General features: G+C 42.8%; 1 protein-coding gene across 1 annotated transcript in view; it reads left to right on the top strand.

Moving 5' to 3' along the window:
* LCT (lactase) overlaps positions 1-27357 on the top strand; it is a 30732-nt gene that overhangs the window by 1440 nt on the left and 1935 nt on the right. Inside the window, exons 2-15 of the mRNA XM_034786279.1 lie at positions 667-746; positions 2136-2219; positions 5440-5542; positions 6717-6795; positions 7681-8389; positions 9169-9814; positions 13397-14959; positions 16116-16384; positions 16601-16891; positions 18282-18480; positions 19412-19614; positions 20118-20227; positions 22203-22337; positions 25590-25813. Coding sequence (XP_034642170.1) covers positions 667-746; positions 2136-2219; positions 5440-5542; positions 6717-6795; positions 7681-8389; positions 9169-9814; positions 13397-14959; positions 16116-16384; positions 16601-16891; positions 18282-18480; positions 19412-19614; positions 20118-20227; positions 22203-22337; positions 25590-25813 — 4695 coding nt within the window. The remainder of the gene's footprint in view (positions 1-666; positions 747-2135; positions 2220-5439; positions 5543-6716; positions 6796-7680; positions 8390-9168; positions 9815-13396; positions 14960-16115; positions 16385-16600; positions 16892-18281; positions 18481-19411; positions 19615-20117; positions 20228-22202; positions 22338-25589; positions 25814-27357) is intronic.

The raw sequence follows: 27357 nt of genomic DNA, 5'->3' as shown, positions 1-27357 counted from the left end.
GTGGATTTAAGGGAAGCCAGGAAGCCTTGGGAGTCTGGGCTCCAAGGTTTGTGAATCAAGAGCCACCCACCAGGCAGAGTGCTCTGGAGCTATGGCTCCCAGAACTGGGCAGAGAATGGGAATTCCCTGGTGTGGAGAACTTGGACATTTTTTGGTTTTCATTCCTAATCAGAATCAAATTAAATTTATAAATTCTCTGTGAAACTGAATTACCCTTCTCCATCCATTTCTAGCAGCAACCACCACCTGGGAGAGGCTTAAGACTTTTTTTCCCCCCCTTTTAGTCCATATTTTGTGGGCTTTCTTTTTGTTGGCTTTTGTTAAGATTCTTTTAATGCTAGTTCATAGGTTTTGGGTAGAGATGAAGCTTGCCGTCCTGAAATTGTTCAACTTAGGGACTTTTTAAGTAGATCATTTAGATTCCCAGCCCAGAACAGTTTAAAAATAAAAATTGACCCATCAGACCTAGAACTCTTCCCCATGGCATTGAGCAGTCTAGGACACTTGCTGAACTCCTAACCCCCTCTCCCCCCGTATTATCTTTTAAATAATGTCATCTAGCAAAATTGGTTTCTAACATATGTACTGTGAATCTGCATCTTTCATTCTTTTCCCTCCTTCCCCCAAGTAAATGATATAATAGGCACTTTTTTCTGTATTTTTCAGATGGAAAACTGTCCATTGCACTGGAAATTGATCATGTCTTTGGGAGTGCAGCATTGGAATCTTTTTTAGCCTCTCTTATGGTGAGACTTTATTTTCTTGGAATTCTTGTCTATTAACTTGCACTTGATTAGCAATTTTTTTATTTATTGGAATAAAAATAACTTATTGCAATTGTAATTTGATCTATCCGATTTAGTAACGTCTGTTTATTTCAGTAGTTTAATCATGTGATGCTGAACTAATTTTAAACAATGACCAAATTGTCCTTTTTGGTAAGCATTACTTAAAAAGCGTAGACGCTTTATTCGTCAGTTAAATCTTCATCTGAAAATTTAAGCACATGAGTAACTTCATTCTCATGAGTAGTCCCAGTAAAGTTGCACAGGTGCATATTTACTTTAGGATCCAAGCCTTTGAGAGATTTGATGAAATTTCATTCACAATTTGCAGCTGTAATAATGTGCATGTTTTGCATGTATTTTAAGACTACTGCAGAGAGATGACACACTGTTGCTTTCTATGTGATTCCAGTTAATAAGAATTCACATTTTAAATACCGACTAGTAAAAATCCACTTTGCCTATTTTATTTCCTATTTAACTCTTGTCTTCAACTTTATTTTTCTAAAAGCCTTGTAGGAGCTGTGAGGATTCTAATGGCTCCCACCTGAGCTGTTCATGCTCTGTTGGCCAAGTATGTGTGGTTGGCACAGTGTGGAGAGAAACCAGTCCCTTCAGAGTAGTTGTCAAGCTAGGGCTCAGTTGAAGTGGTAGGTTGTAAGTTTAGAGTTCATCTGACTGGAAATAACAGCTCTTCTGTACTGTATTGAGTTCTCTGGCAAGATCAACCACTACCTATTAGTCTGCTGGGTCCAGAAAATGTTGAGATTGAAATCAGTGACCAAATACTTCTTAGGCATTGCATTCATTTGCTTTTCAAGTGAAATAATGAGACAATATGTGCAGGTGTGGCACTACCAAAGGCTTTTAAAAATGTACTTTCTCCAGGTGCGTATTGGTAAACTGTTCTGAATCCTGTTGCAAAACTTTATCTGCATGGCCAAGACAGTCATGAACTTTCTCAGTCTTGACTGTTGAATAACTAATTGCAGATGATAAATATTAAACACACAAAATACTCTGTTTGAATCATTTGATCAGCTTCTATATCATTGTTGTAGTCCAGAGAAACAACCTTACAGCAGTAAACCAAATGACACTTTTGATTCTACCTGTTGTCCAGTGGGATTGGTAGGAATTATACTGTTTCCTGGTTCCCCTATTTCTGTAGGACTTCTGAGTCCTAAAACTAGAGTCACTGGTAATCTTTCAGGTATTTCTATACAATACTTCATTCTAAGGATAGCTGCCAATTCAAGGGAAACATTAAGAAATATGATTTTTGCTATTAAAAATTGCTCAGAAAAAAAATTATTTCTGGAGTAGTGATTTGCCTTTTCTTCTTTCCAGGACTCTGTCGATTTTCTCTCCCTTAGCCTGCAATACAACTGTAGAAAGGAAGTAGACTTAAAAAGGAAGTTGAATGAGTTACAGGTAATTTTGAGCAATGTTTCAAAGTGAAAACGGTACTATAGAGATTTCTAGACTGCTTTGGACTTTTAGGGATCCAATCTGCTTTCAGTTACGCAAGTGCAAATCCTGTGCCAGTGCAATTTTGTGCCTGTATCACCGAGGGAAGAAATGTGCTCTTAATGTTTTAAATTACTATGTAGAGATCTTCACCAAAGGAGAAAATGTTCTAAATATATTTTGCATGTGGGGAAATGCATTCTTTTTCACAGCTACTTTTCAAGTGTCCTCAAAGGAAATGGAAAGGATTATTATTGGGGTTAACATTACTATGAGATAACGTATCAGTGGTAGAGTGGAGTAGATGGGTTTAAGACCATTGCCCGTATACTGTAATTCTGTTGAACTGCTGAAACCACTAGCTGTGGTTATGTGTAATGTCTTAAAAAGATTGATCAATTAGAAACAATTCATTTTACAGTTAATGCCTGTTTATAGCCACTTCCATATGAGGAACTCAAAGTAATTTACAGTGTATTTGCCCTTTTAAATCCTCTGTGAGCTAGGTGCATGTTGTCACAGTTGAGGAAAACTGCACCTGCATTTAGTGGTCCAGCAAGGGCACCACTGTCAGGCTTCTGGCCCAGTAGCTGTTGCCTTGCTTGGATGGGGACCGGTGTCTTTCTCTCCCTCCTGACTGGGATGTTTCCAGTCTGCATAGCTCCCTGATGGTACTATGACTTCACTAGCAAAAGACAGGCTGCGTAAGCAGACCTGCTTTGCTTCTCCCCTTAGAGACGGCACACACTGTAATGGCCAACACTTACGAGTTGCAGCACTTCCTATGAAGGCCTATTTTATTCTTAAGGTAAAAGCACTACAGAGAAAACACATTAAAACAGTAAAAGAACCTGCATACCTGCTAATAAGATTGCCAGAGATCACTCTGGGCTCTGTCAGGTGATAAGTCTTTCAAACCCCTCAAAGGGGTCTCTTCTATGGTCACAAGTTCATAACAGCCTCAGCCCAAAACTAATGCCCAGTCTTAGGGGGCGCTCAGTAAACCCAGTCCTTCCAAACCTTCCTGAAGGATTGGGGACCTCCATGGACCACAGGTCCTGTTCATTTGCTGGATCAGGAAACAGGCCCTGAGCTTGTTGGCTATTTATCCAAAAATCCTTTTTTTGTCTGTTGGTCCCTGTAGAATACAGTTTGAACTAGTGTATGTGTACTTCTCCAGAGGATGGCTTCAAAGAACTGATAACTGGAGGAATTTCATTAGCACTCCCCTCTTCCTAGAGGAGCTGTATACAATCACCAACACATAAACAATTGCATTTTTAATACAATGAACTCCAAAGATGTTAAGATAAACACTATTGATTTACGTTTAATTCCACCAAGTTTGTCCAGGATATTGTCATCTGACACTTTATTCCCGTTTTTGCTGATGTGGGCACAGAAGTTGTGTGTCTTGTTGAAGGTCTCATAACAGGTGAGCAGCAGAGCAAGGAAGACACCCCAAGTCTCCGAATTCCTCCCAGTCCTGTGCCTTAAACACATGACAGTTGTTCTTCACGAGCACCCAGATGTTATAGTGATGGCCATGTTAGAAATAGAGAGAGAGAGAAAGGAAGCTGCGTGTGCATCGTCTATGCAAAACACAAAACAGGTTTAAAAGATGCTCATTGTTTTGAGAAATCCACAGACATTGCCTGTACAAGCCACACAAAGCCGGGGAAATCCACATTCTCACTGAAGCATAGCTAAATGGTTCTGTTTTGTCACCACAGATCAGACAACAGCCATGCCAGGAAACAGCTGTGTGTTGCTCATTGGCGTTTCGCTGCTGCTTTTCTAACTTACAACAGGTGTTTGAAAGCACTGAAAATGCAGTTTGGGCAGTGATCACTGATGCACTGAGCAACTGAAATTACATTCCGCCTTTTATCCAAGGCTTTTAAAGCTCTTCACAAATTTTTGCAGCATCCCTGTTAGGTAGGCAAGGAGTTTTGCCTCCATTTTACATACAGGGGCACTAATTTATTCTATTTCTGGCTTTACAACTGCCCTAACAAGTTTTGTATGTGTAATTGTTCACTTGTTGTAGCAATGGTGGAAACATTAGCAAGGACAGGCTAACGATAGAGTTAGGTGACACAGCGATAAAAGTACCAAAGGTCTCTCTCCTATCAATAAGTGCTCCTATCCATTCTGCCACAGGTAGTGAATTACAGCTACCATATTTACTGGTATATGTGCATACAGCAAATGAGTTACAGAACCAAGAATGGAAGACAGGATTCCCTAGTCCCCTGGCCACTTGACAATACTTCCTCCAGTTAACCTTTGCAGCTAGACCAATCAAACATTTTTGTTGTTGTTGAAACAATTTCTTAGTTAAGAGCTTTTTTTTTTTTATTTGTCAGGTTTTTTAATGAAAAAATCAACCCCCCAAAACTTTAGTGTTTTGAAAATAAAGGTTATTGTTTTTGTTCCTCCCCCACCCCCCACCTATCCCTTTTTGACCAGTCCTCCTTAAAAGCAGGGATGGAGACTGGTGCCAAATATCTCACTTCTCAATCCCTTCCCTTGTTCCACATGCCTTCCCCCAATCCCATGAACCTTTCATCTCCACTCTCCCAGGCACTAAGAGGTTTCCACCCCCCAAGCAGGCAGATGAGCGTTATATTCTCTCCCCTCTCCCTACTTATGTCCCTGACCTTTGAGCACTGAGCCACTTTTGTCTCTGCCAGGTCTGCCTTGACCCTAGACTCTGCTGCTGCTCTGAGCATCTTGCCTTACTGCCGCCTCTACTGCTTAGCATGAAGCAGCAGAACGCAGAGCCCAGCAGCAACAGGAAACTGGGCAAGTCTGCCATGTGGTTTGGCAGATATGCCCTGATCCCCTCATTCCTCTGGCTGTATATGTTCCACCCCACAGTACCACCTGGAGACCTCCCAGGAAACAAACTAGTTCTCAAAGTGAATACCCCAGGGTTAATATTGAATAGGCTGCATATGTGTGTATATATGTACATATTTTTTGTGGTACAAACAATGCAAATTATTTTCACACCCTCTCTGGATTATGTGTTAATCTGCCTTTAAACATTCTTATCCCTGATGTGCAATTTTGTAGGCATTCTATCAGGTTTTATATCCCATGTTGAAAATAATAAATGCCAAGCTTGAAACTTTGCTTATCTCCTTCATACAACTTGATGCCATTTTTTGTTTTACAGACTATCAAGGAGAATACAAAAGTTTTACTCTTTGATCTAAAACTTCATGAATGTAACTCCATGAAAGAGAATCCATTTATAACAGTAGCTAGCATTTTCCAGGGTAAGTGACATGTTCAGAAGGAAGGATTCAGTTTCCAACTCCGCCAGAAACTTCATGTAAGATGTAGGGCAAGTCACTTAATCATAATGCCTCCGTTCCCCATTTGTCAAATGCAACTTAACATTTCCTTCTTTCCACATTTGAACATTTCATTATCTTTTTGTCTGCCTAAATTGTCTTACTGTTTGTACAACACCTCGTACAATGGGACCCTGATTTTGGTTGGTTCCTTTAGTCTCCACTAAACAAGAAGTAATAATAATAGCCACATTTCGGTTGAGCATCCGATCTAAACTATAAAGCTAATGTTTCAGGGACTCTGAATATAATCTTCCCAAGCAGGTAGTATTGGGAGAGGCAGTTTTTAAAAGACTGGATTTTAAACCATGAGTTTATGTATATCATAATTTCTCCTGATGTAATGTGTAGTCATTTTCTTAAATCCCAGGCTTTGACACATCCCTCATTCGTCACTCGCACAAATCTCCCAGCACAACACACGCTCCCACAAGTCATCGGTTTAAGGTTTCTTAGAGCTGCCTGGAAAATGGAGCAGCTTGGTAAGCTGCCTGCCAGTAGAATCTAGAACCTTCCACCCCCACCACTTCCCTGATTAATTGCCAGCCTGTGCCCCTTCACAGACAGAGCATTACTTCTCCAGAACCTCTCCCACGTACCTGACTAACTGCCAGCCTGGAGGGCTGTGCCAACGGTCATTTGGCTGAGTTGCACATGCATCAACCTGAGTTTTGTTAAAACTGCCACGGTGTGGGAGGAGGGATGAGTGAGAGGGGGATGTAACTGCTGCTGTTTTACCAAAATTGTACAAAACAAAGATCACTATTCTCACTCTCCCAATGCAATCCTGAAATTGCCTGCCTGAAAGTGTTATCCTTGCCATAAACTTGAGTGCTTACCATAAAGCCACAGGTCATCACTAGTTTTACTGTTAAAGTAAAAGGTGAGAATAAAAGAAGGTGCAAAAATGAGAATGGAATAACAGTACAAAGTAGCTAGGGGAGAGGCTTTTCTTGTAGCTAGTTAGCACTTAGACAAATCTATACATATCCAAGCGTTTATCAGGTACATATCATGGGGAACTGAACTGGCTAATATCAGAAGTCACATGTTTTCTTGCAACTGAGTTGTGTGTTTCTCTTCTTGTCTTTTTCAGCAATTAATCAAGACAAGGCATTGACAATAGGATATGATGTTAATGAATTCTTAAACTACTCATCAGTTCATAAAATTAGGTACACAGTTTTTGTTCCTTAAGTGAAGTCTTGTAAACTCTCATGTCCTGTAGAAGACAGTATGCTAGACAGATAGCATGTTTACTGAAGGACACTATGTCAAATCATTTTTAAATGCAATTTCTTTTTAACTAGAAATGCTCTGCATTTCTTTCTTCCTCATACGTCGAGATTGCATCAGAACCAGCGGAGTATCTTGTACTCCTGTAGAACCTGACCCCATCGCTACATTTTACAATAAAACATCTTCAAAAAGGCATTGCCATTCATGTGAGGCTAGTTGGATTATACACAAGTGTGTATAGTAGCTGGCTCTGTACAGGGGGGCTTTGAGAACTGCACTAGCATCATTCATTACAGTAAGCGCCTTACATTAAAAATTTAGCCCTTGTGGGTTTCATGATCTACATAGGTTTCAGAGTAACAGCTGTGTTAGTCTGTATCCGCAAAAAGAAGAACAGGAGTACTTGTGTTAGTCTCTAAGGTGCCACAAGTACTCCTGTTCTTCTTTTTGATGATCTACATAGTTTAGTGAGTGCCGTGCTCATGGAGTCAGTATGCGCCACAAGGGTTTTGTCTTCATCTTTGACTCAGGTGTAGTCAAACATGCCATACACACCCAAAATGTTGGCTTAGAAATGTCTCCTGTGCAAGTTTGCAGAGTTAGTCAATTGTACACCAGAACTGACAGACAATTGACCATTGGACAGACAATTGACCATTGGATTGATTAGAGCATTAAAACACCACAATGTAGCTAGTACGTTGGAGCTAAAAAAGAAATGAATGAATATTTATTAGCTTTATAGTCTGCAATCTGTAATAATGCCACTAATCGTGACTATATTTTAACTTTTTTTTTTTTTTTTCCCCTTAAATCCCTAGTCCCCATATAGCTAATACGACTATCCAAAAAAGACTACAAGAGTGCCCGGCTGCTGCTCTTGCTCCTCTCTCCTCCTATCAAACAGTTTGGGAAACTTTTGCTAACCAGTCTGAATTGGAGAGAGACACTTTTGTGCATGATGTTTTCCCAAGTGGTTTCCTCTGGGGCACATCCACTGGTTCCTTTAACGTTGAAGGAGGCTGGGCCGAGGATGGAAAAGGAGAGAGTATTTGGGACTGGTTTGGGCAGCAAGGTCATGTCCACATGAATCAGACCGCAAATGTGGCGTGTGATAGTTACCACAAAATTGACTATGATGTTTACCTGCTCAGGGGTCTTCAGTCGAAGCTGTATAAGTTTTCTATATCCTGGGCCAGGATTTTTCCCACTGGCATTAGAAACAGCTTCAGCTCCCAAGGTGTAAATTACTACAATAAATTGATAAACCGCTTACTGGAATCTAATATTGAGCCCATGGTGACCTTGTTCCACTGGGACCTCCCACAAACACTGCAAGATCTCGGTGGATGGCAGAATGAAAGCATTATTGATACTTTTGCAGACTATGCAGACTTCTGCTTTGCCACCTTTGGGGATCGGGTTAAATTTTGGATTACCTTCCATGAACCTTGGGTCATTAGCTACGCTGGCTATGGCACTGGACAGCATCCCCCGGGAATCACTGATCCAGGAGTAGCATCTTACAAGGTACCCACAAAGAGGAGCTTGCATTCTTGGGGCTATTGTAGTTGTGCTTTTTCTTTGATAACATGCTGTTTGTGTTGATTCTGTGTCCTGGTGGTGGAGAAATCTCAAATGATCTGTATGTAAGGCCAGTGCGCTCTCAAGACATATCCGTACTGCAACACTTTATAAGAAATCCACTAATTAGCAAGGGCTGGATTGATGGGTAAATAAAGGGTTAATACTTAATTGTAGCAAAACAAAGAGAATGAATGTATTTGATTGTATCCCTCTCCTCCCAAAGCCACATCACTCATCATTTTAGGCTGGGATTTTCAAAGAGGCCAAAAGAAGTTGGATTTCAATGGGAGTGCGATTTGAAAAACCCAACCTTAGATTGTGAGACATTCAGGACAGGTACTATATCCTGCCATGTGTTTGTGCAATGGCCTGTACATAGAGAGAAGACTCCACTTGCAACTGAATTGAAGGTGTATCTAGGTTGGAATGTGGCAGCTTCTTAACATTGCTTGTCACAGCTATGAAATAAGTTGACTGAACTTCTTCAAACCTCAAAGCTTGAATCTGCATTTGCGGCTAAGGTGGCAGGAGAGGTTTCTTTCCTCATTTGACTCAAACTAGTTTTATGTAGCACTTTCTATGAACTTGACTGGGGTTATATGTTGGGTAGGAATGTTTAATTTTTATATGTACTTAATCTTCATGTCTAAAAGTTCTTAAACGGCTGGCTCCAAACCCGTGTGCAGTGCTGTGATACGCTTCCCTCCTTCTTCTCTCCCAAGGTGGCTCACTCAATTATTAAGGCGCATGCAAAAGCCTGGCACTTATATGATGACCAATATCGTTCCCAACAGCATGGTAAGGTGGGAATTGTGTTGAATTCAGATTGGGCTGAACCCAAGACCCCAACAAGTTCTGAGGATGTGAAGGCAGCTGAGCGCTACATGCATTTCATGCTAGGCTGGTTTGCTCACCCTATATTTGTTAATGGAGACTATCCAGATATCCTGAAGTCCCAGATCCAACAGAAGAACCAGCAGTGCTCTATCCCAGTTGCCATCCTCCCTTCATTTAGTGAGGAAGAGAAGTCCATAGTGAAAGGAACTGCAGATTTCTTTGGTCTTTCTCATTACACTTCCAGACTGATCAGCACTGCGGTTAATGACACCTGTATTCCAGCCTATGAGAATGTTGTGAATTTTTCCCAACATGTTGATCCTTCTTGGCCACAGACTGCCTCATCTTGGATCAGAGTGGTCCCTTGGGGGCTGAGAAGGCTGTTGAAGTTTGTTTCCCAGGAATATACAGGGACGAGGATCCCAATTTACATAGCAGGGAATGGTGTGCCCACAGAAGATGGAGGGGATGTTATTAATGACACGAAGAGAATGGATTATTTCAGGCTGTACATCAACGAGGCTCTGAAAGGTATGCTGTATTTGTTTTTAAATGGTTAAATGTTATTTAATTGGGCCAGTGTTTTCACTTTAACTTGTGACAACCTGTGAACATTCCCATTTGTGTGGTACCATTAAAGCTACATCCTCTGCCAACTGCAGCCACTAGATGTGACTTGATCCCACAGACCAGGCCTCAATACATTTCCCAGACCTGAAGAAGAGCTCTGTGTAAGCTCAAAAATGTCTCTTTCACCAACAGAAGTTGGTCTAATAATAGATATTACCTCCCCCACCGTATCTCTCTATGTGCATACTATGGAAGGCAGGCAGACTTGGGCCCAAACCTGCACTGAGTTCTGTGGGAAGACCCTTGTCCTTATACAAAGCCCTACTGAAGTTAATGTGGTACCAGACAACTGTCTGAATCCACCAGATTGGATCTCCTTGCAGGATCGGGGCCAAAGTGCAGAAGCCTGGCATATCCCTGCCTGGAATATGAAAACATCATTCACAGAAGTGTGTGTGTGTGTGTGTGTGTGTGTGTGTGTAAAGTGCTTTACAAAGCAGCTCAGTATCATTATCCCCAATTTACAATAATGACTGAAAGTTGTCCTTTGATAACTGTGATTGGTGACCTACCCCTGTTGGTAATCTCCATAGAAAGGTTGAGGACTGAATGCATAAGGCAAGTGAACTACCCTCTGATCTGGGTAGAGATTCCCTGCTGGTTGTAGGTGGATGCACCTTGGTAGGGCAGTGTGAAGAAGCTGGCACTGCTGCCCCTACTATACATGTTCTGTGGTTAATTACAGGACTTCTTTCTCCAGAAAAGTCCAGTCAGCACTGAATTTACATGACCGTTCTGTCTCAATATAGTAGTAGGTCCATAAGAGAGCGGTACACTTGCAGTGGCTAAAGACACTTGACCTTCAAAATATAAACATGTTGGCTTAGGAAGCAAGAGGCCAGAAGAGGGAATCAAAAGCGGGGGTTTGAAAGGAACAAATAGTCCTTAGGGACCTAATTCCCATTGACTTGTGAAGGGAGTTAGGCACCAAAGAGCCACTTGTGCCTTTGAAAATCTCCCACATGGTAGCACAGCTCACCATGACTAGGTTGTTGGGCCAGCTTATAGCTGAGTTTTGAAACTATCTAAATCTATGCACATAGAAAACTAATTTGATTTTTCTCCCTCCCGCCTCTTGTAAGTACAACAAATTGTGCCTTGCCAAGAAGAAAGTCAAGGAAAGTGTGGGCCCCTTACTGAATGAGGGAGGCAACCTAGTGACAGAGGATGTGGAAAAAGCTAATGTACTCAATGCTTTTTTTTGCCTCTGTCTTCACAAACAAGGTCAGCTCCCAGACTGCTGGACTGGGCAGCACAATATGGGGAGGAGGTGACCAGCACTCCGTGGAGAAACAAGTGGTTCGGGACTATTTAGAAAAACTGGATGAGCACAAATCCGTGGGGCTGGATGCGCTGCATCCGAGGGTGCTAAAGGAGTTGGCGGATGTGATTGCGGAGCCATTGGCCATCATCTTTGAAAACTCATGGCGATCAGGGGAGGTCCCGGATGACTGGAAAAAGGCTAATGTAGTGCCCATCTTTAAAAAAGGGAAGAAGGAGGATCCAGGGAACTACAGGCCAGTCAGCCTCACCTCAGTCCCTGGAAAAATCATGGAGCAGGTCCTCAAAGAATCAATTATGAAACACTTAGAGGAGAAGAAAGTGATCAGGAACAGTCAGCATGGATTCACCAAGGGGAAGTCATGCCTGACTAACCTAATTGCCTTCTATGATGAGATAACTGGCTCTGTGGATGAGGGGAAAGCAGTGGATGTGTTATTCCTTGACTTTAGCAAAGCTTTTGATACGGTCTCCCACAGTATTCTTGCCGCCAAGTTAAAGAAGTATGGGCTGGATGAATGGACTGTAAGGTGGATAGAAAGCTGGCTAGATCGTCGGGCTCAATGGATAGTGATCAATGGCTCCATGTCTAGTTGGCAGCCGGTTTCAAGCGGAGTGCCCCAAAGGTCGGTCCTGGGGCCAGTTTTGTTTAATATCTTTATTAATGATCTGCAGGATGGTGTGGACTGCACTCTCAGCAAGTTTGCAGATGACACTAAACTGGGAGACTCCAGTAGATACACTGGAGGGTAGGGATTGGATACAGAGGGACCTAGACAAATTAGGGGATTGGGTAAAAAAAAACCTGATGAGGTTCAACAAGGACAAGTGCAGAGTCCTGGACTTAGGACGGAAGAATCCTATGCACTGCTACAGACTAGGGACCAAATGGCTAGGTAGCAGTTCTGCAGAAAAGGACCTAGGGGTCACAGTGGACGAGAAGCTGGATATGAGTCAACAGTGTGCTCTTGTTGCCAAGAAGACTAACGGCATTTTGGGCTGTATAAGTAGGGGCATTGCCAGCAGATCGAGGAACGTGATCGTTCCTCTTTATTCGACATTGGTGAGGCCTCATCTGGAGTACTGTGTCTAGTTTTGGGCCCCATACTACAAGAAGGATGTGGAAAAATTGGAAAGAGTCCAGCGGAGGGCAACAAAAATGATTAGGGGTCTGGAGCATATGACTTATGAGGAGAGGCTGAGGGAACTGGGATTGTTTAGTCTCCAGAAGAGAAGAATGAGGGGGGATTTGATAGCTGCTTTCAACTACCTGAAGGGGGGTTCCAAAGAGGATGGAGCTCGGCTGTTCTCAGTGATGGCAGATGACAGAACAAGGAGCAATGGTCTCAAGTTGCAGTGGGGGAGGTCTAGGTTGGATATTAGGAAACACTATTTCACTAGGAGGGCGGTGAAGCACTGGAATGCGTTACCTAGAGAGGGGGTGGAATCGCCTTCCTTGGAGGTTTTTAAGGCCCGGCTTGACAAAGACCTGGATGGGATGATTTAGTTGGGAATTGGTCCTGCTTTGAGCAGGGGGTTGGACTAGATGACCTTCTGAGGTCCCTTCCAACCCTGATATTCTATGTTTCTATGAATCATCATTTTCAAGTGATAAACAAGTTATAGATTACAGCCCTGGAAACACTCAGCCAGGGAGACTTGAGATTTTTTCTTAAATAAAAAAGGAAAAGAGCTAGGGGAAACATTCACAATATTAACACAGTTCCTTTTCTTTGAGCAAGTACATCTCAAATTTAAAAAAAAAAATTAAAAACTTAATATTTTTAATTTCTAAGAACAACTAATGAAAAAATCATCATGCTCTAGGTATTCTAAAAATACAGGATAGTGAGTGCATTTATCACTGCCTCCTAGTGGTTGCTTTATAAAGAAAAGAAGTCCTGCTCCTAACAGGTGGCACATGGGCCAGGTTTTTTGGACTCAAAAGATCCTAGATTCTGTCCTCCACGCAAATATATTGACATATATATCCGTGTTGTTATCTGTGTGCACAGTACAGAGATTAATTACAATGTGTTATGGTTACTGGTGGTCTCAGATACATGAGATACTTTGGTCTTTAGCCTCACGATGCATCCTTGGGTGTGTCACTGTTATCCTTGTTTGTTCCTTTGTGTAATATTGCCCATTGTCCAGAAAAATATTCAAAGTCTAACGTATTTCTCTATTGTATTTTAACAGCTATAAAGCTAGATGCAGTTGATGTTCAGACATATATTGCCCGATCCCTGATTGATGGCTTTGAAGGCCCAATGGGTTACAGTCAACTATTTGGACTACATCACGTGAATTTTGAAGATGGCAACAGACAAAGGACACCAAAGGAGTCAGCATATTTCTTCTCCAGTGTTATTGAAAAGAATGGTTTCCCCAAAGAAGTCATGGACAGATCTCTTCAGTCACTGACGTGTGATTCACCCCCACCACCAAAGTTACTCAGTTTACCAGCGTCTGATGTACCTTCAAAGGCAAAAGTTGTTTGGGAAAAATTCTCACCCCAAACTAAGTTTGAAAGGGACATGTACTTCTATGGAACCTTCCCAGATGATTTTACATGGGGTGTGTCCTCCTCTGCCTACCAGATTGAAGGAGGTTGGGATGAGGATGGCAAAGGGCCTAGCATTTGGGATAACTTCACCCACATCCCAGGGATCGTAAACAATAATGAGACTGGAGATATAGCTTGTGATAGCTATAACAAACTAGCTGCAGATCTTTACATGCTGACAGCTTTAAGGGTAAAGAGCTATCGCTTCTCTCTGTCTTGGCCTCGCATTTTTCCTAGTGGAAGAAATGATTCCATAAATAGCCATGGGGTTGATTATTACAACCGACTTATCAATGGTTTGACTGCAAGAAATATCACTCCTATGGTCACTCTGTACCACTGGGATCTGCCTCAGGCTCTCCAGGACATTGGTGGCTGGGAGAACGATTTATTGATTGAACTTTTTGATAGTTTTGCAGACTTCTGTTTCCAGACTTTTGGAGACAGAGTGAAATTTTGGATGACCTTTAATGAACCCTTCGTCATTGCATGGGCTGGATATGGGTTAGGAGAATTTCCACCAAATGTGAAGGATAATCCAGGTCACACTCCCTATAAGATTACACACACGTTACTAAAAGCTCATGCCAGGGTTTACCATACGTATGACCGTAAATATAGAGTCAGTCAGAAAGGGGTTATTTCTTTGAGCCTCAGTGTTGAGTGGGTTGAACCAAAGACACTGGATGATCCCAGAGATGTGGAAGCAGCAGATCGCTATCTGCAGTTTAGGCTAGGGTGGTTCGCACACCCAATTTTCAAAAATGGGGACTACCCAGAGGTCATGAAATGGACAGTAGGGAACAGGAGTGAGCTACAGAACTTGCCATCATCCCGTCTGCCAGCTTTCACGGCAGAGGAGAGAGAATACATCAGGGGCACAGCCGATGTCTTCTGTTTCAACACCTACACCTCCAAAATTATAAAGCATAAGACCACCAGGCTAAAACCATTCTCTTATGAGGATGACCAGGAGCGATTGGAGGAGGTTGATTCATCCTGGCCTACCTCAGCAATTTCAGAAATGAGAGCTGTAGCCTGGGGTCTCAGGAGGCTGCTGAATTGGATTAAAGAGGAATATGGCAATCCCCCAATTTACGTAACTGAAAATGGGGTGGGAACACAGACCAAATCTGACGTTGATGACACGAACCGGATATTTTACTACAAAACATACATCAATGAAGCTCTGAAAGGTATTGGGGTTATTTACAGTAGTGCTAGCATGATGATGAAAGATTTCCACCATCATGGGCTCCAGGCCTGTTTTTTCTCCCAGTGAGGAATGTCTTTTAAAAGATAAGCATCCCTTGTCTTCCCTAACACATCAGGAACTGAAGATGCTTAGAATGAGATGTGCAGCTTGCCAGGTCTAAATTGGAGGTCACCCTGGAAATAGTTTTACAAACAAAAATTGAGCTTTCTCCACTCCTCTATGCTCACCTTCCCTTCTTGTTCATTTACCCTTCTTTCCCTTCTCTTATGCCAGGCTGGCTGATGCTTCTTGGATGGATATATTGAGTCGTGCCCGAATAGCTAGCAATTACCATCCAATGGTGGTTCTGAATTAGGAAGCTTTCACTTCCGTTGTCCCTTCCATGAGCTGCAAAGTTCGCTTAAACAGCATGTTGGGGATTCCCATGGTTTGGGGGAATCGCCAGGTGTGAAAGAGCCAGCCTGTACCACCCCAGACCCCGTGGTGTAAGAGTGTCAGAGGAGACGGGGAATTGTCTAAAAAATGCTGAACCACTGGCTGTAGAATGGACCCTTGGGGAACTGCTGCAGCTAGGCATCATTTAGTGCAGCCTTGCGGATCTGGGGCATGGAGCCTTGATTTTTCTATGCACCGGCCTTAATGGGGAGAAGGGGAGTTGATGATGATTTTAACTGAGGTAACTAAACTAGAGATGACGCTGTGCCATGAATCTCAGCTCTGGACTTTGAGAGAAACTTTAGGGGTATTCAGATTTAGCGTTTTGTCTTTTTTTCCCTCCCATCTCTAAACTAAAACAAACAGAAAAGACACCGGAGCCTTCATTATCTTCTGATAATGACAATTGGTAAACCAGGCTGTAATGTACTGACTTTGTATATATGATATTGCCCTCTAGCGACTGGCCCACCCAAATAGTAAGGGACGCTTCTAAAGATACTAGCTAAGGAAGGTCTCCTTTAGCTTGAGGACGAGGGTTCTAGTCCCACTTTCTGAAGGGGTATATGATTCATCTACTGTTTGTGTTCACACATGAATCCTTTGCAATACCTTATAGTTTACATTAGGATACTTCACTGATTCTGTTCTATCACGTATGTTATCCAAGCAACTGTTTTGTTTTTTTAAAATATTTTCAGCCTACAAGTTGGATGGCGTTAATCTTCGAGGATACATTGCTTGGTCTCTCATGGACAACTTTGAATGGTTGCATGGTTACAGTGCCAGGTTTGGACTGCACCAAGTTGATTTTGAAAATCCCAACAGGCCAAGGACCCCCAAACGCTCTGCTGTGTACTATGCTGAAGTCATACGTAACAACGGGATCCCATTACCAAAAGAGGATGAGTTTTTATATGGGGAATTTCCAAAGAATTTTTCATGGAGCGTTGCATCCGCAGCATACCAGGTTAGGAGATCATAATGTTATCTGTATATTACCAGTGAACAATTGATTGTTTCAGAAGACACTCAAAGCTTTCATAAAACTGGGATTTAGTAAAATTGCAGGAACTTATAATAGCTAATAGACTGGGGAATGCAAAGACACTTAAGAATAAAGTATGTCCTAAAATGGGAATTTAACTTCAAAATCAGGAGATAACTTGTTTTTATATAATTATAGATTGAAGGAGCCTGGAGAGCAGATGGGAAAGGACTTAGCATTTGGGACCAGTTTGCTCATACTCCCTTGAAAATTAGCAATGATGAAAATGCAGATGTAGCTTGTGACAGCTACCACAAGCTTGAGAAGGACTTGGCTAGTCTGAAAGCTCTCAAAGTGTCTCACTATCGCTTTTCAATTTCCTGGCCCCGTGTTCTCCCAGATGGAACTACAAAGCGTGTAAATGCAGCTGGATTAAAATACTATGAGAGGCTTATTGATGCTCTCCTTGCATCTAATATTAAACCTCAGGTAAACATCTATATATAAGAAGATTTCAGGATTGTCACTGTCTGTGTGTCATTTTGAAGCCTAGAATGTCAACTGTCAGTGTGAAGCAATGGACACAGCTACTAGCATGGTTGAGAGATCTTTTTGTTTAGAATATTACCAGGCTCAATCATCATTGGTATTTGCAGTCTGTTACCATCCAATTTTTCAGTTTTTCAGCCATATTGGGCTTTTTTATGCATATGACGTTACACCTGTATGACAGTACAGACTTTCCAGCCCTACATTTTTATGATTCTCAATAGGTCATCTTGTCCAGTCCGCCACGCTGAGGCAGGATTAAGAACACTTAGGCCACCCTGACAGCTGTTTGTCTAACCTTTTCTTAAAAACCTCAAGCGTGGGGGATTCCCTAGGTAACCTATTCCAGTTCTTAATTACCCTTTTAGTTAGAAAATTTTACCTAATACTTAACTTCAGTCTTCATTGCAGCAAATAATGATGCTTGGACTGTGAATCTCATAAAAAGCGGTTAATAACAATTTGATACCAAAAATAAAATTTTTCATTCTCTCAAATTGCCATGTGCAGTCGTCCCTGAGCCCCGGTCCTAAGAGTTGCTGAACTCTCTCAATTTTTATGGACTTCAGGGGGAGTTGAGGTTGTTCAAAAGTCTTGCAGGATTGGCCCCTATCTTTGTAAATAACAGAATCAAAGTTTATTTTCCCCTTCAAACATTAAGCACGTGACTGTCTCAGCCTAGCAAAAAATAGGAATTTTATTTAAAAGGGTAAAGAGAAACCATATCTTGTGGTTTTTCCAGCTGCAATCCTTGTGGTCTGAAATGCGCGGCTGATAAGAGATGCTTGATGCTCAGGGAATCTTGGGTGTCTTTTTTTTTTTTTTTTTAATTTAAATCCCTGAATTTATAGGGCTATCCATTCACTGTCTTGCATTGGGTGGGGGCGGGGAGGGGAGGTACCAGATTCTAATTTTAGCTTGCTTTGACAACAATTCCAGAACTGGTGTAGTCGTCCACTTGGGTCCATCACTGGGCTATTGTGACTATTGATTACATTAAGGATCAAATCCAAACCTGGCACAAATAAGTACATCTCCAGGGTTGGATTTTTACTAGTGTCTGAAAAGACTGTAGAAGAAATTAGTAGTAGTATTTGTGTGTATTAGTGACCACTGTATTGAGCTGCGTACAATACAGGCTTCGGGGAGATTCCCTTTATGATACAAATCAATTAATGTAAATGCCTATCAGTCAGCGACTGTCATGTGATGATAATGCAGGCTTCCATAAGTAACGTCATGTCCCTTGTCCATTTCTTCATGAATGAGAATGAATCAGTGATTATCTCATAAAGTAACTAGTGATGTTTGTAACTGTCTCTCTACATAGGTAACTATTTACCACTGGGACCTCCCCCAGGCCCTGCAGAATGTTGGCGGTTGGGAGAATGAAACTATAGTTCAGAGATTTAAAGAATATGCTGAGTTACTTTTCCAGAGGCTGGGAGATAAAGTGAAATTTTGGATAACCCTCAATGAACCCTATATAATCGCAAATCTTGGATATGGCTATGGCACATCTGCTCCAGGTATGACTACTGTCTTTAAGCTGTGTTCTCCGGTGCGAGTAAGAAGCGAGTTCATGGTTATTCAGGAGACAACGGATGATGATATGGTTAAGGCACTGGATTGGGACTCAAAAGGTCTTCGTTCAATTCCTGGGTCTGCCACAGACTTTCTTTGTGATCTTGGGCAAGTCACTTTTATGTCTCTCTGCTTCAGTTCTTTAGCTGTAAAATGGAGTTAGTTTATATTGGGAGTTTCCAAAGAACTTTTAATGAAACATTGCTTCTGCAACATATCAGGTTGGGAAATGACAATGTGAATTACTAGTGGACAATCAAATGTGTATGCAGAAAACACACAGGTTTTATAAAACTGGGGTTTGTAAAGTTTTACTTAATAGGGGCATTGCAAGGATAAAATCTGTTGTGAGGTGCTGAGTACTAGATAGGGTGATCAGATAGCAAGTGTGAAAAATTGAGGTGGGGGGTAACAGGCGCCTGTATAAGACAAAGCCTTGAATATTGGGTCTGTCCCTATAAAATTGGGACATCTGGTCACCCTAATACTAGAGCACTGAGGACCACATAATTATCCAGAGAGACAGGACCATACAGTACCTCCTGTGGAGACACCTACATGTGAGGTATGGAACCTCTGCAGTGCTCATGCATCACATCCTTGAAGTCATCCCCTAATGGGAGAGTAAGACATGTAGCTTCCCCACATCATGGATCTCCAGGAAGGGAAAAGTTCCCTCAATCCTATGGAAAGAGATTCTCTCTGTGTGTTGTTCTGGACCCCTCTGCCCTGCAGTTTGGCCCCTGCGGAGCCAGATGAGATGGTGTTTCTTCTTTTACTGGCAGTTCTAGTTGTTCTTTTTGTGTTACTCTGCTGGAAACAGCAGGCTTGGTTGTGGGAGTAGCCCTGTCTCACCTCATGTATTGCTCTCTTCAGGAATCTTTGCTAGACCAGGTAGAGCTCCTTACATAGTAGGGCATAACTTAATAAAGGCCCATGCTGAAGTCTGGCATCTGTACAATGAAACCTACCGTCCTAAACAAGGAGGATTAATCTCCATTACCATTAACTCTGACTGGGCTGAGCCAAGAAACCCTGACAAGCAGGAAGATATTGACGCCGCGAAGCGATATGTGCAGGTACACAGGAGATCTCACCAATACACCCTTTGCTCTTTCTCACTCCATTTTCCTAACCCATAGTTACTATGATTCAGAGATGCCTTGACCTGGATCACTGCCTTGCCATTTTCTAGCAGATTGTTGCAGTGAACCAAGCCTAACACTGAGGCTCTCGATATCTTTTTCATGTACCAATAGTTTTAATTGTGTAGAACCTCCTTAAGATTTTTGTCTCCCAGAGACACCCATCCTCTCCTTGATAACACCCTGTAGCAGAGCAGTTATACAGTAAGCAGCAGAGAAGAGCCAAAATAGAAATACAGCACCACAGCTGTGGTGTTCTTACTGATAACGTAAGGCACTTCCCTGCATCTCTGTTTGCTCATTCATTCATTTAAAGTAAATGGTATGGCACAAATTTTGCCATTGGCTAGTAGAATATTAGCTCAGATTCTTGCATGGCATTCAGTTGGAGACGTGTTATTTAACCCCTCACCCCCTTTCTTATTTCCTTGGCTTAGTTTTATGGTGGTTGGTTTGCTCATCCCATTTTCAAAAACGGCGATTACAATGAAGTGATGAAAACGAGGATATGGGAGCGCAGCCTGGCCCAAGGGCTGAGCAAATCACGGTAAGCGCCTGGTAACAAGACATGAGCAAATACGTTAACTTCCACCTTGTAAAATTCCACTGTCCTGGTAAGGATGTGTGGGCTAGTAAATATTCATGATTATTTTAAAGCCGGGGTGAAGTAGTTACGATAAATTTGCAGTGACCCTTACTTTTGAGGTATTATGTTACAGTGGTTAAAACAATGGCCTTATGAAAGGATGGGGAGGATGAAGAATTGGGATTCGGGCTTATGATGATAAACCGTATGAATCATTTCCCCTTTAAAATAAACTTGGCTAGGCCAAGGAACATTCTCTAGCCTGCTTAGTTCTGCAGTGGTAGGATCCCAGAAGTGCCTCCTAATCTGTAGTGACTCACATCTTCTCTACTATACAGTCCAGCTGTTACCCAGAAGTGGTTTAAAACCTTAATTCTAGCGATAACATTTTCATTTGTTTGCTGTCCAAGATGTGAAGAATGCCCCTAACAATCTGTAACCCCTCTTTTTGTCATATGACTGCAGTGGTGTTAACTAGCCACTCTACCTGGAATGGTCCCTTAGAATACGTGCTAGCTACTTAGAGCAGATTGTTTAGCATATCTTGCATTTAGCTGTGGTGCTCCGAGACCTGAAGAAGAGCTCTGTGTGGCTCGAAAGCTTGTCTCTCTCGCCAACAGATGATATTAATTTACCCATCTTGTCTCCTTTAAGGAGGAAAGCTTTGTCAGGGTCAGTCCCTTCCTGCTTGCACCAATTCACTGGTGCAGCTCAAACCGTTTTTCAGGAACACCAAATAAACTTGTATAAAAAAGTGCTCACCATCTGTATACGTCTGACCTGTTTTATGTAGAGTATTTTACCTACTTGATTTCTGACCTATGTAAATATAATCTGTTAATCCTGTAAATGAGCAAATGGAGAGGATTTGGGATAAATGAATTTATCATCTTAATTAAATACATCTATAGGAGTTGCTGTCTTCCCCTAGAAAGTTCTCTTTTGCTTTTGGGTTTAATGTTAAAACTATTTCTGCACATCTCATTTGCAAACAAAATGAACTTCTGTAAAATCACTTTCTTCAAGAGTTTCTTTGGGGGTAATGACACAAACAGGCAGCTCAAAATTGTACATTGGATGCTCTGCAGTGGAAGACGTCCTGCTCCTATACAGATGCATTGAGTGTTGCTTTCAACTGCTCTTAAAAATGGTATGTTATATTGATCAGCTGTGAAAAATTGCAGCCTGGCAACTCAAGAAACTTAATTCAAAGGCACCAGTCTGGCCAGATGGTACATCAATCCATTGTGCTATCACAGCTTTATCATGAGATGGTGGGAGCAACATCAAACTTCTGTGCTGCAGATCACCTTCCCTTTCTCAGAGTCTGGCTACACCCTGGCCAAATAGTGAATCATCTTCACTTTCATAGCATGGTGTAGCGAAACTGGCAGAGCTGTGCACTTGAGCTGTGCAGTATTTCTGATCATTTACCTCTGAAAAGGTATGTTTGCTGATGTGGTCTTGAAGAAATTGCTTAGCATGCTCTGGAAAAGGTGTGGTTTGGTGGCTGTAATGCATTAATGCTTGAGTTCTGGTCCCAGCTCGGGAAGGAGTGCCCTAGTGGTTGGATGTCAAGATTCTTGTGTTCAAGTTCCATTTCTGCCACACTCTCACTTTGGGCAAGTCTCTCAGTATTCAGATCAATAAAATGGGTATTATGATGCTTACATCAGAGACTTTTAGGTTGAATAAATTGGTGTCTGTAAAGCACTTTTCACAATCACAGTGGGCTGCGTAAGTTCAATTATTTCTCATTATTGTTAACATTCTAACAGGTATGTAGTTTCTTTAGGGAATTCAATTTTTTTCTGAAACTTACTTGTTTTTAAAAAGGGAAAAGAGATTGACCACAAAACAAATCCTTTAAATATTTCCCAGTAAAAGGAATTTTCTTGTCAGTAAAAGTCTTTCTTGTTTTTCCCTTTTAATGCAGACTCCCAGAATTTACCGAAAGTGAAAAGCAGAGAATTAAAGGCACATTTGATTTCTTTGGTTTCAATCATTATACCACAATATTGGCATACAACTTAAACTACGCTTCTGCCATCTCATCCTACGACGCTGATAGGTGAGACATAAGCATAAAGTTATAGTCAAATAACACACACACTTCTGGAGCCTGTGCCAATATGATCAACATTAAAAATTAACTTGACAAGCTCTTGGACTTTTACACACCCAAGACTTGGGCTAGTAAAATATTCACTGGGTCAGAAGTTTGGGTACTGCCCAAAATTCAGGGAATAAATGTGATACTTGCTGCCCTTGCTCCATATTCACAAGCTTATGACACTGAATTTTTAGCAAGCACAGTTAAGAACAGAACCACTAATTAGGGTGACCAGATGAGAGGAAGAAAATATTGGGACACATGGCGGAGCAAAAAAAACCAAAAAAAAAATAACCCAGTGCTGCCAGCGGAGAAAAATATCGGGACAGATTGTGTCCCCACCAAAGATTGGTTGGGACACGGGACAAACACCTAAATATTGGGATGGTCCCGATTTTATCGGGATGTCTGGTCACCCTACCAGTAATAAAGGAAAATGTGTTTGTCAGAAGTTGATATAAAAATGTGAGTAGACTATCTTGAAAATGGTATCTTCATATACTCTGGCTTTTGAGATGGCAGACTATACTGGCTTCTAGATACTTAATAGTTGTCTTTTAAATGTGTGTTTGTCATAATGGAATTCGTCTACCAACTACAGTGTGAAGCTTTAAGGGTGAAACAACTTAAATACTAAACATATGTAAAGCTTCTTATTTTAATATTAAAATAACCTTCTGGCCTAGTTTTATATTTAATAGATTAGCAAATACGGGCTGTTCTAACAACTTCTTTGGTTTACAGGAGGGGGAAATGCTGGTAATTTTCCTCTCCACCTATGGTTCCACATAAATAGCTGTTCTCTCATCAGTGTGTGGAGAGAGTTTGTAGATAATTCCCATAACTTCGCTGAGAGTTGGTTATAAATCCCCCTTGATGAGAGAGAGAGAGAAACAGAGAGCAGAGGACCACATTCTCTGATCAAGGAGACTTTACATCTAGGGTGACCAGATGGCAAAAGTAAAATATCAGTAAAACACATGGGCGAGGGGGCAGCCACAGGCACACAGCCCTGATCGGAGCCATGGGGGGGAGGGGGCGCAAAGCCCTAGGAAGCTGTGAGGGGGGGCGTATGGCCCCTGCTGCAGCCCCCAACACAAGCCATGGGGCAGGGGCGCATGATCCCAGTTCCAGCCCCAGCCGCGTTGCTGGCTCAACCCAGCTGACAGTCACCTCACCTTCCAGCCATGGGCTGGGACAGGCGTGGGTGAGTGTCGGGGAGGGGGGGGGGGGAAAAGGGGGGGGGGGGCGGGGGGGGGGTGGAGGGTGCTGGGCAATGGGGGAGGTTTGCGTGTTCTGGGTTGCTAGACACTTGGGGGCAGTGGGGGACATCTGTGTGTATCGCAGCGCTGGGAAGTGGGGGTCTGTGTGGGGCACTGTGTAGTTGTGGTGGGGCTGTGGCGAAGGACACTGGAGAGGGGGAGAGGTGTGTGTGTTGGGGAATTGGGGGGTGTGGAGTGCTGGGGCTGTGGGCGGGAGGGCGCTAGGTGGTGGTGGTATGCAGGGCTCTGTGCATTTGTGGTATGGTGTGTGTAGGGGGGGGCGCTCAGCATAGCGGGTCTGGGGGGTGCTGTGGCCTACCCCCAACAGGAAGGGGCACACTGGCAGCACAGGGCCAAGCAAACCAATATGTGTCTGGCTGGCCTCTCCACCCGCTGCTCACCTCCTCACCTGAGGGCTGGGGGAGGAGGTGGGAGGTGGGGTCCAGGCGGTGCTTACCTGGGGCAGCTCCTGGGAAGTGGCTGGTAGGTCCCTCTGGCTCCTAGGGTTGGGGCGACCAGAAGGCTCTACTCGCTGCTTGCGCCTACAGGCCCTGCCCTGCAGTTCCCATTGGCCACGGTTCCCGGCCAATGCGAGCTGTGGAGCTGGCGCTCGTAGCAGGCGCAGCATACAGAGACCCCCCTCCACCTAGGGGCTGCTGGGTCCTGCTGGTCGGGAGCTATGTGGAGCCAGGTAGGGTGCCTGCCCATTAGGGTCACGAGTCCAACCCCACGCCAAATATCGGGACAGATGGCATCCCAATCGTACATCTGTCGGGACATGGGACAAACAGCTAAATATCGGGACAGTTCTGATTTTATCAGGACGTCTGGTCACCCTAATTACACCCAATTCCCATTAGAGTTAAGGGAATTATCTACATACATGGAGAGGAAAATGAATTACCAGTATCACCCCTGCTATCAGTGAAAATGTTAACCACTGCCTTAAACTATATCAAACTGGACTTGGGAAGAGCTCTCAACAAGCAAGCATGAGGATGGGGGCACATCACATAGAGGGGAGGGATCTTTAGAGTTCACAAGCATCCTCCACAAATGATTTAAAAGACTGCCGAAAAACCCTGTCACATTTGGTACTCTGTATTTTATGTCTATTTTTTGAGTTTTAATCAGGTGTACGTAGAAACTCCCCTGAACTCAGTAGCTCTCTGAAACCTGCCCATATCCTTGAAGCTTGAACCCTTCTGTAATTTTAACCAAAAAACTATATACACTAGGGCCTCAGTCCTGCGTTGTTTGTCCCCCCAAAATTGCCATTGATGCATAAGGAATGCAGGATTGAACACACACGCTCTCTTGGAGGTTCTAAAGTATTTTGCTCTACATGTTAGAACCTCCAAGAGAACACTAAAACTAGATTGGGTTATTGTAGGGTTAGGGTCAGTTTTTGACATAGCTTAAGCCAGTGGCTCTCAGGCTCTTTCAAGGTGAACCACATCTTAATAGACTAGTGAGGTTCACCTCCCAACATCCGATCACACCTCTGCTGTCTTGCCAATGCTACCTCGGTCTCTTCTCCCTTATATGTGCTGCATGATTCCCTGAACATTCTCCTCAACCAGCGGCAGGTCTTAGTGATGACTGCCAGCTTCAATCTTATTACTACTTCTGTTACTTCAGTCCCAAAGACCAGAAGTTGAAGGGTAGAATTTGTCGGGCAGCCATTCATGTGATCTGTTAATATTTCTTGTTCATGAAGTTATCCCGGGCACTTCTATAGAGCATATACTGTTGACTCTGAGACAGTAAGCTCTTCAGGGAAGGAACCGTGTGTCTGTAGTGGGCCTAGCACAAAGCCCTGACTGGAACCTCTAGGCACTGCTGTAATACAAATAAATAATAATGTACAATTTGATCCTTGGCCTAAGCTTGGGAGTTGGCAGAATAAGGTGTTTTATCATTGTTGCATTCTGATTCTCATCTACAGGGGGGTAGCTTCAGTAACAGACCGGAGCTGGCTGGGCTCTGGTTCCTTCTGGTTAAAGGTGACCCCCTTTGGCTTCAGAAAGATCCTGAGGTGGATAAAAGAAGAGTATGATAACCCTCCAATTTATGTTACTGAGAATGGGATTTCTGAACGTGGAGACCTTGGCCTCAATGACACTTGGCGAATACACTACTACAAGAATTACATTAATGAAGCATTAAAAGGTCAGAACTATACTTTCATATTTTACCAGGAAACTTACAACGTAGTGCTTGTTCTTAGTTCAAGTAACATTAGTATCATCAAGGTTCTTGGGTCTTGTCTCTCAGCAGTTCCAGTCTCCTGTGCCCAGTGCTGGCAGAGGCCAAATACTAGGGGCGCTAGCCCTCCACAAGCCATTAACTCTACAGAATTAAGACCAGTAACTTCAAGCACTTGCCACCTAATTCTGGACTTTTTTCTTTACCCCTGTATGTTGCATCATACTCTGTTTGCCTATGATGTACCTAATCACGACTGCAGAGAGAGCTCATCCTTTTGTTCAGGTTTTCCTGATGGAGCACTAAGCGTTGCTGTGTCTGAGACCAGCACCACCAACTACACCATATATCTGCATTACTGCTGCAGTGTAGCCTCCAGTGGTCCTCAGTGAGCTAGACCCTTGTTCAGACTCCCATCTATTGTGACCATTCGCTTTGCCATTCAGAACTGCTGTTCACAGTAGCTTATGGTTTAACTGTCTGCTCAAAGAATGGTTTGATGAGAATTAAGATCAGTTGTCATGTTGCTATTTAATACCTCATCTGTGTAAACACATACTAGTCTATAGTCAGTACTACCTGCTGTTGTTTAATGTTAATTATAGCAGTAGGCAACTGTGGTGGTGGTGTTGAAGTGGTATTCTTCCAAGCTGTGCCCACTGCAGCATTGCTAACCTCAAGATCATAAATCCTGAGATTATAAAAGACCATATTGTGTTTTTTGGTCTGTTTTGATTTTGTTAAACTCCCCCTGCCCATCCCCAGTATTTGTGTGAAAACTAAATCTATTGGGCAAGATGATTTTGGCCCCTGCTCCAGGATTTCTCATCCCAACATCTGCCTGTCCCCTGCCCAGCAATTAATTCTGTCCCCAGTTTTCTTCCTCCTGGGGTTCTTCATTCCTCTCTCTCAGAATTGGGAAGTTGTAGCAGGGAACCCTCAATCCCTTCCCAGAAGGAGGGAGAGGGATCGAGGCATTGTCCTGTCCAATTGCTCACAGAAGGGAGCAGAACCATGCTGGGCTCTTTGTCCCTCTTCCCTTCCTGTTAGAACAGTGCGCAGAGTGGGGAGGAACTCTGCTGGCGTCCACCAGGATTAATTTTGCAAGGGGAGCAAGAGCTCATCAACTGTGAAAATAGTGAGAGTTGGCAATACTGCCTTAGACATGCCCAGATGAGAGTACTGATGCAAGATCATGCAGCTGTTCAAAATATGAGATCTCCTCTTTATTGGGGGATATCACAGGAACGGTTTATACACTGCAACGTGAAGGCTTTCTTCACAGTCTGAAAGAGCTTCACTTTTTTTAACTGACAACTTAGATTCTGGAGCACAAGATACCAGCCATCAAAGAGTACTGGTTCAATCCCTAAGTTACACATAAAAGATAAACAAAGTGAATGAAATAAAGATTTCCCTTTAACTGCTAGTTCTGAACTAGAATTAAGGATGGGTTGAGATGAAACCTGGGGGTATAAGTAACTAATTCCTCCAACACTATGATCAGA

The sequence above is a fragment of the Trachemys scripta genome, chromosome 11 (genome assembly GCF_013100865.1).
Source record: "Trachemys scripta elegans isolate TJP31775 chromosome 11, CAS_Tse_1.0, whole genome shotgun sequence".
NCBI classification, from domain to species: domain Eukaryota; kingdom Metazoa; phylum Chordata; order Testudines; family Emydidae; genus Trachemys; species Trachemys scripta.
Note: the sequence above shows the minus strand (reverse complement) of the source record. Positions and strands in the feature narration are given on the sequence as shown.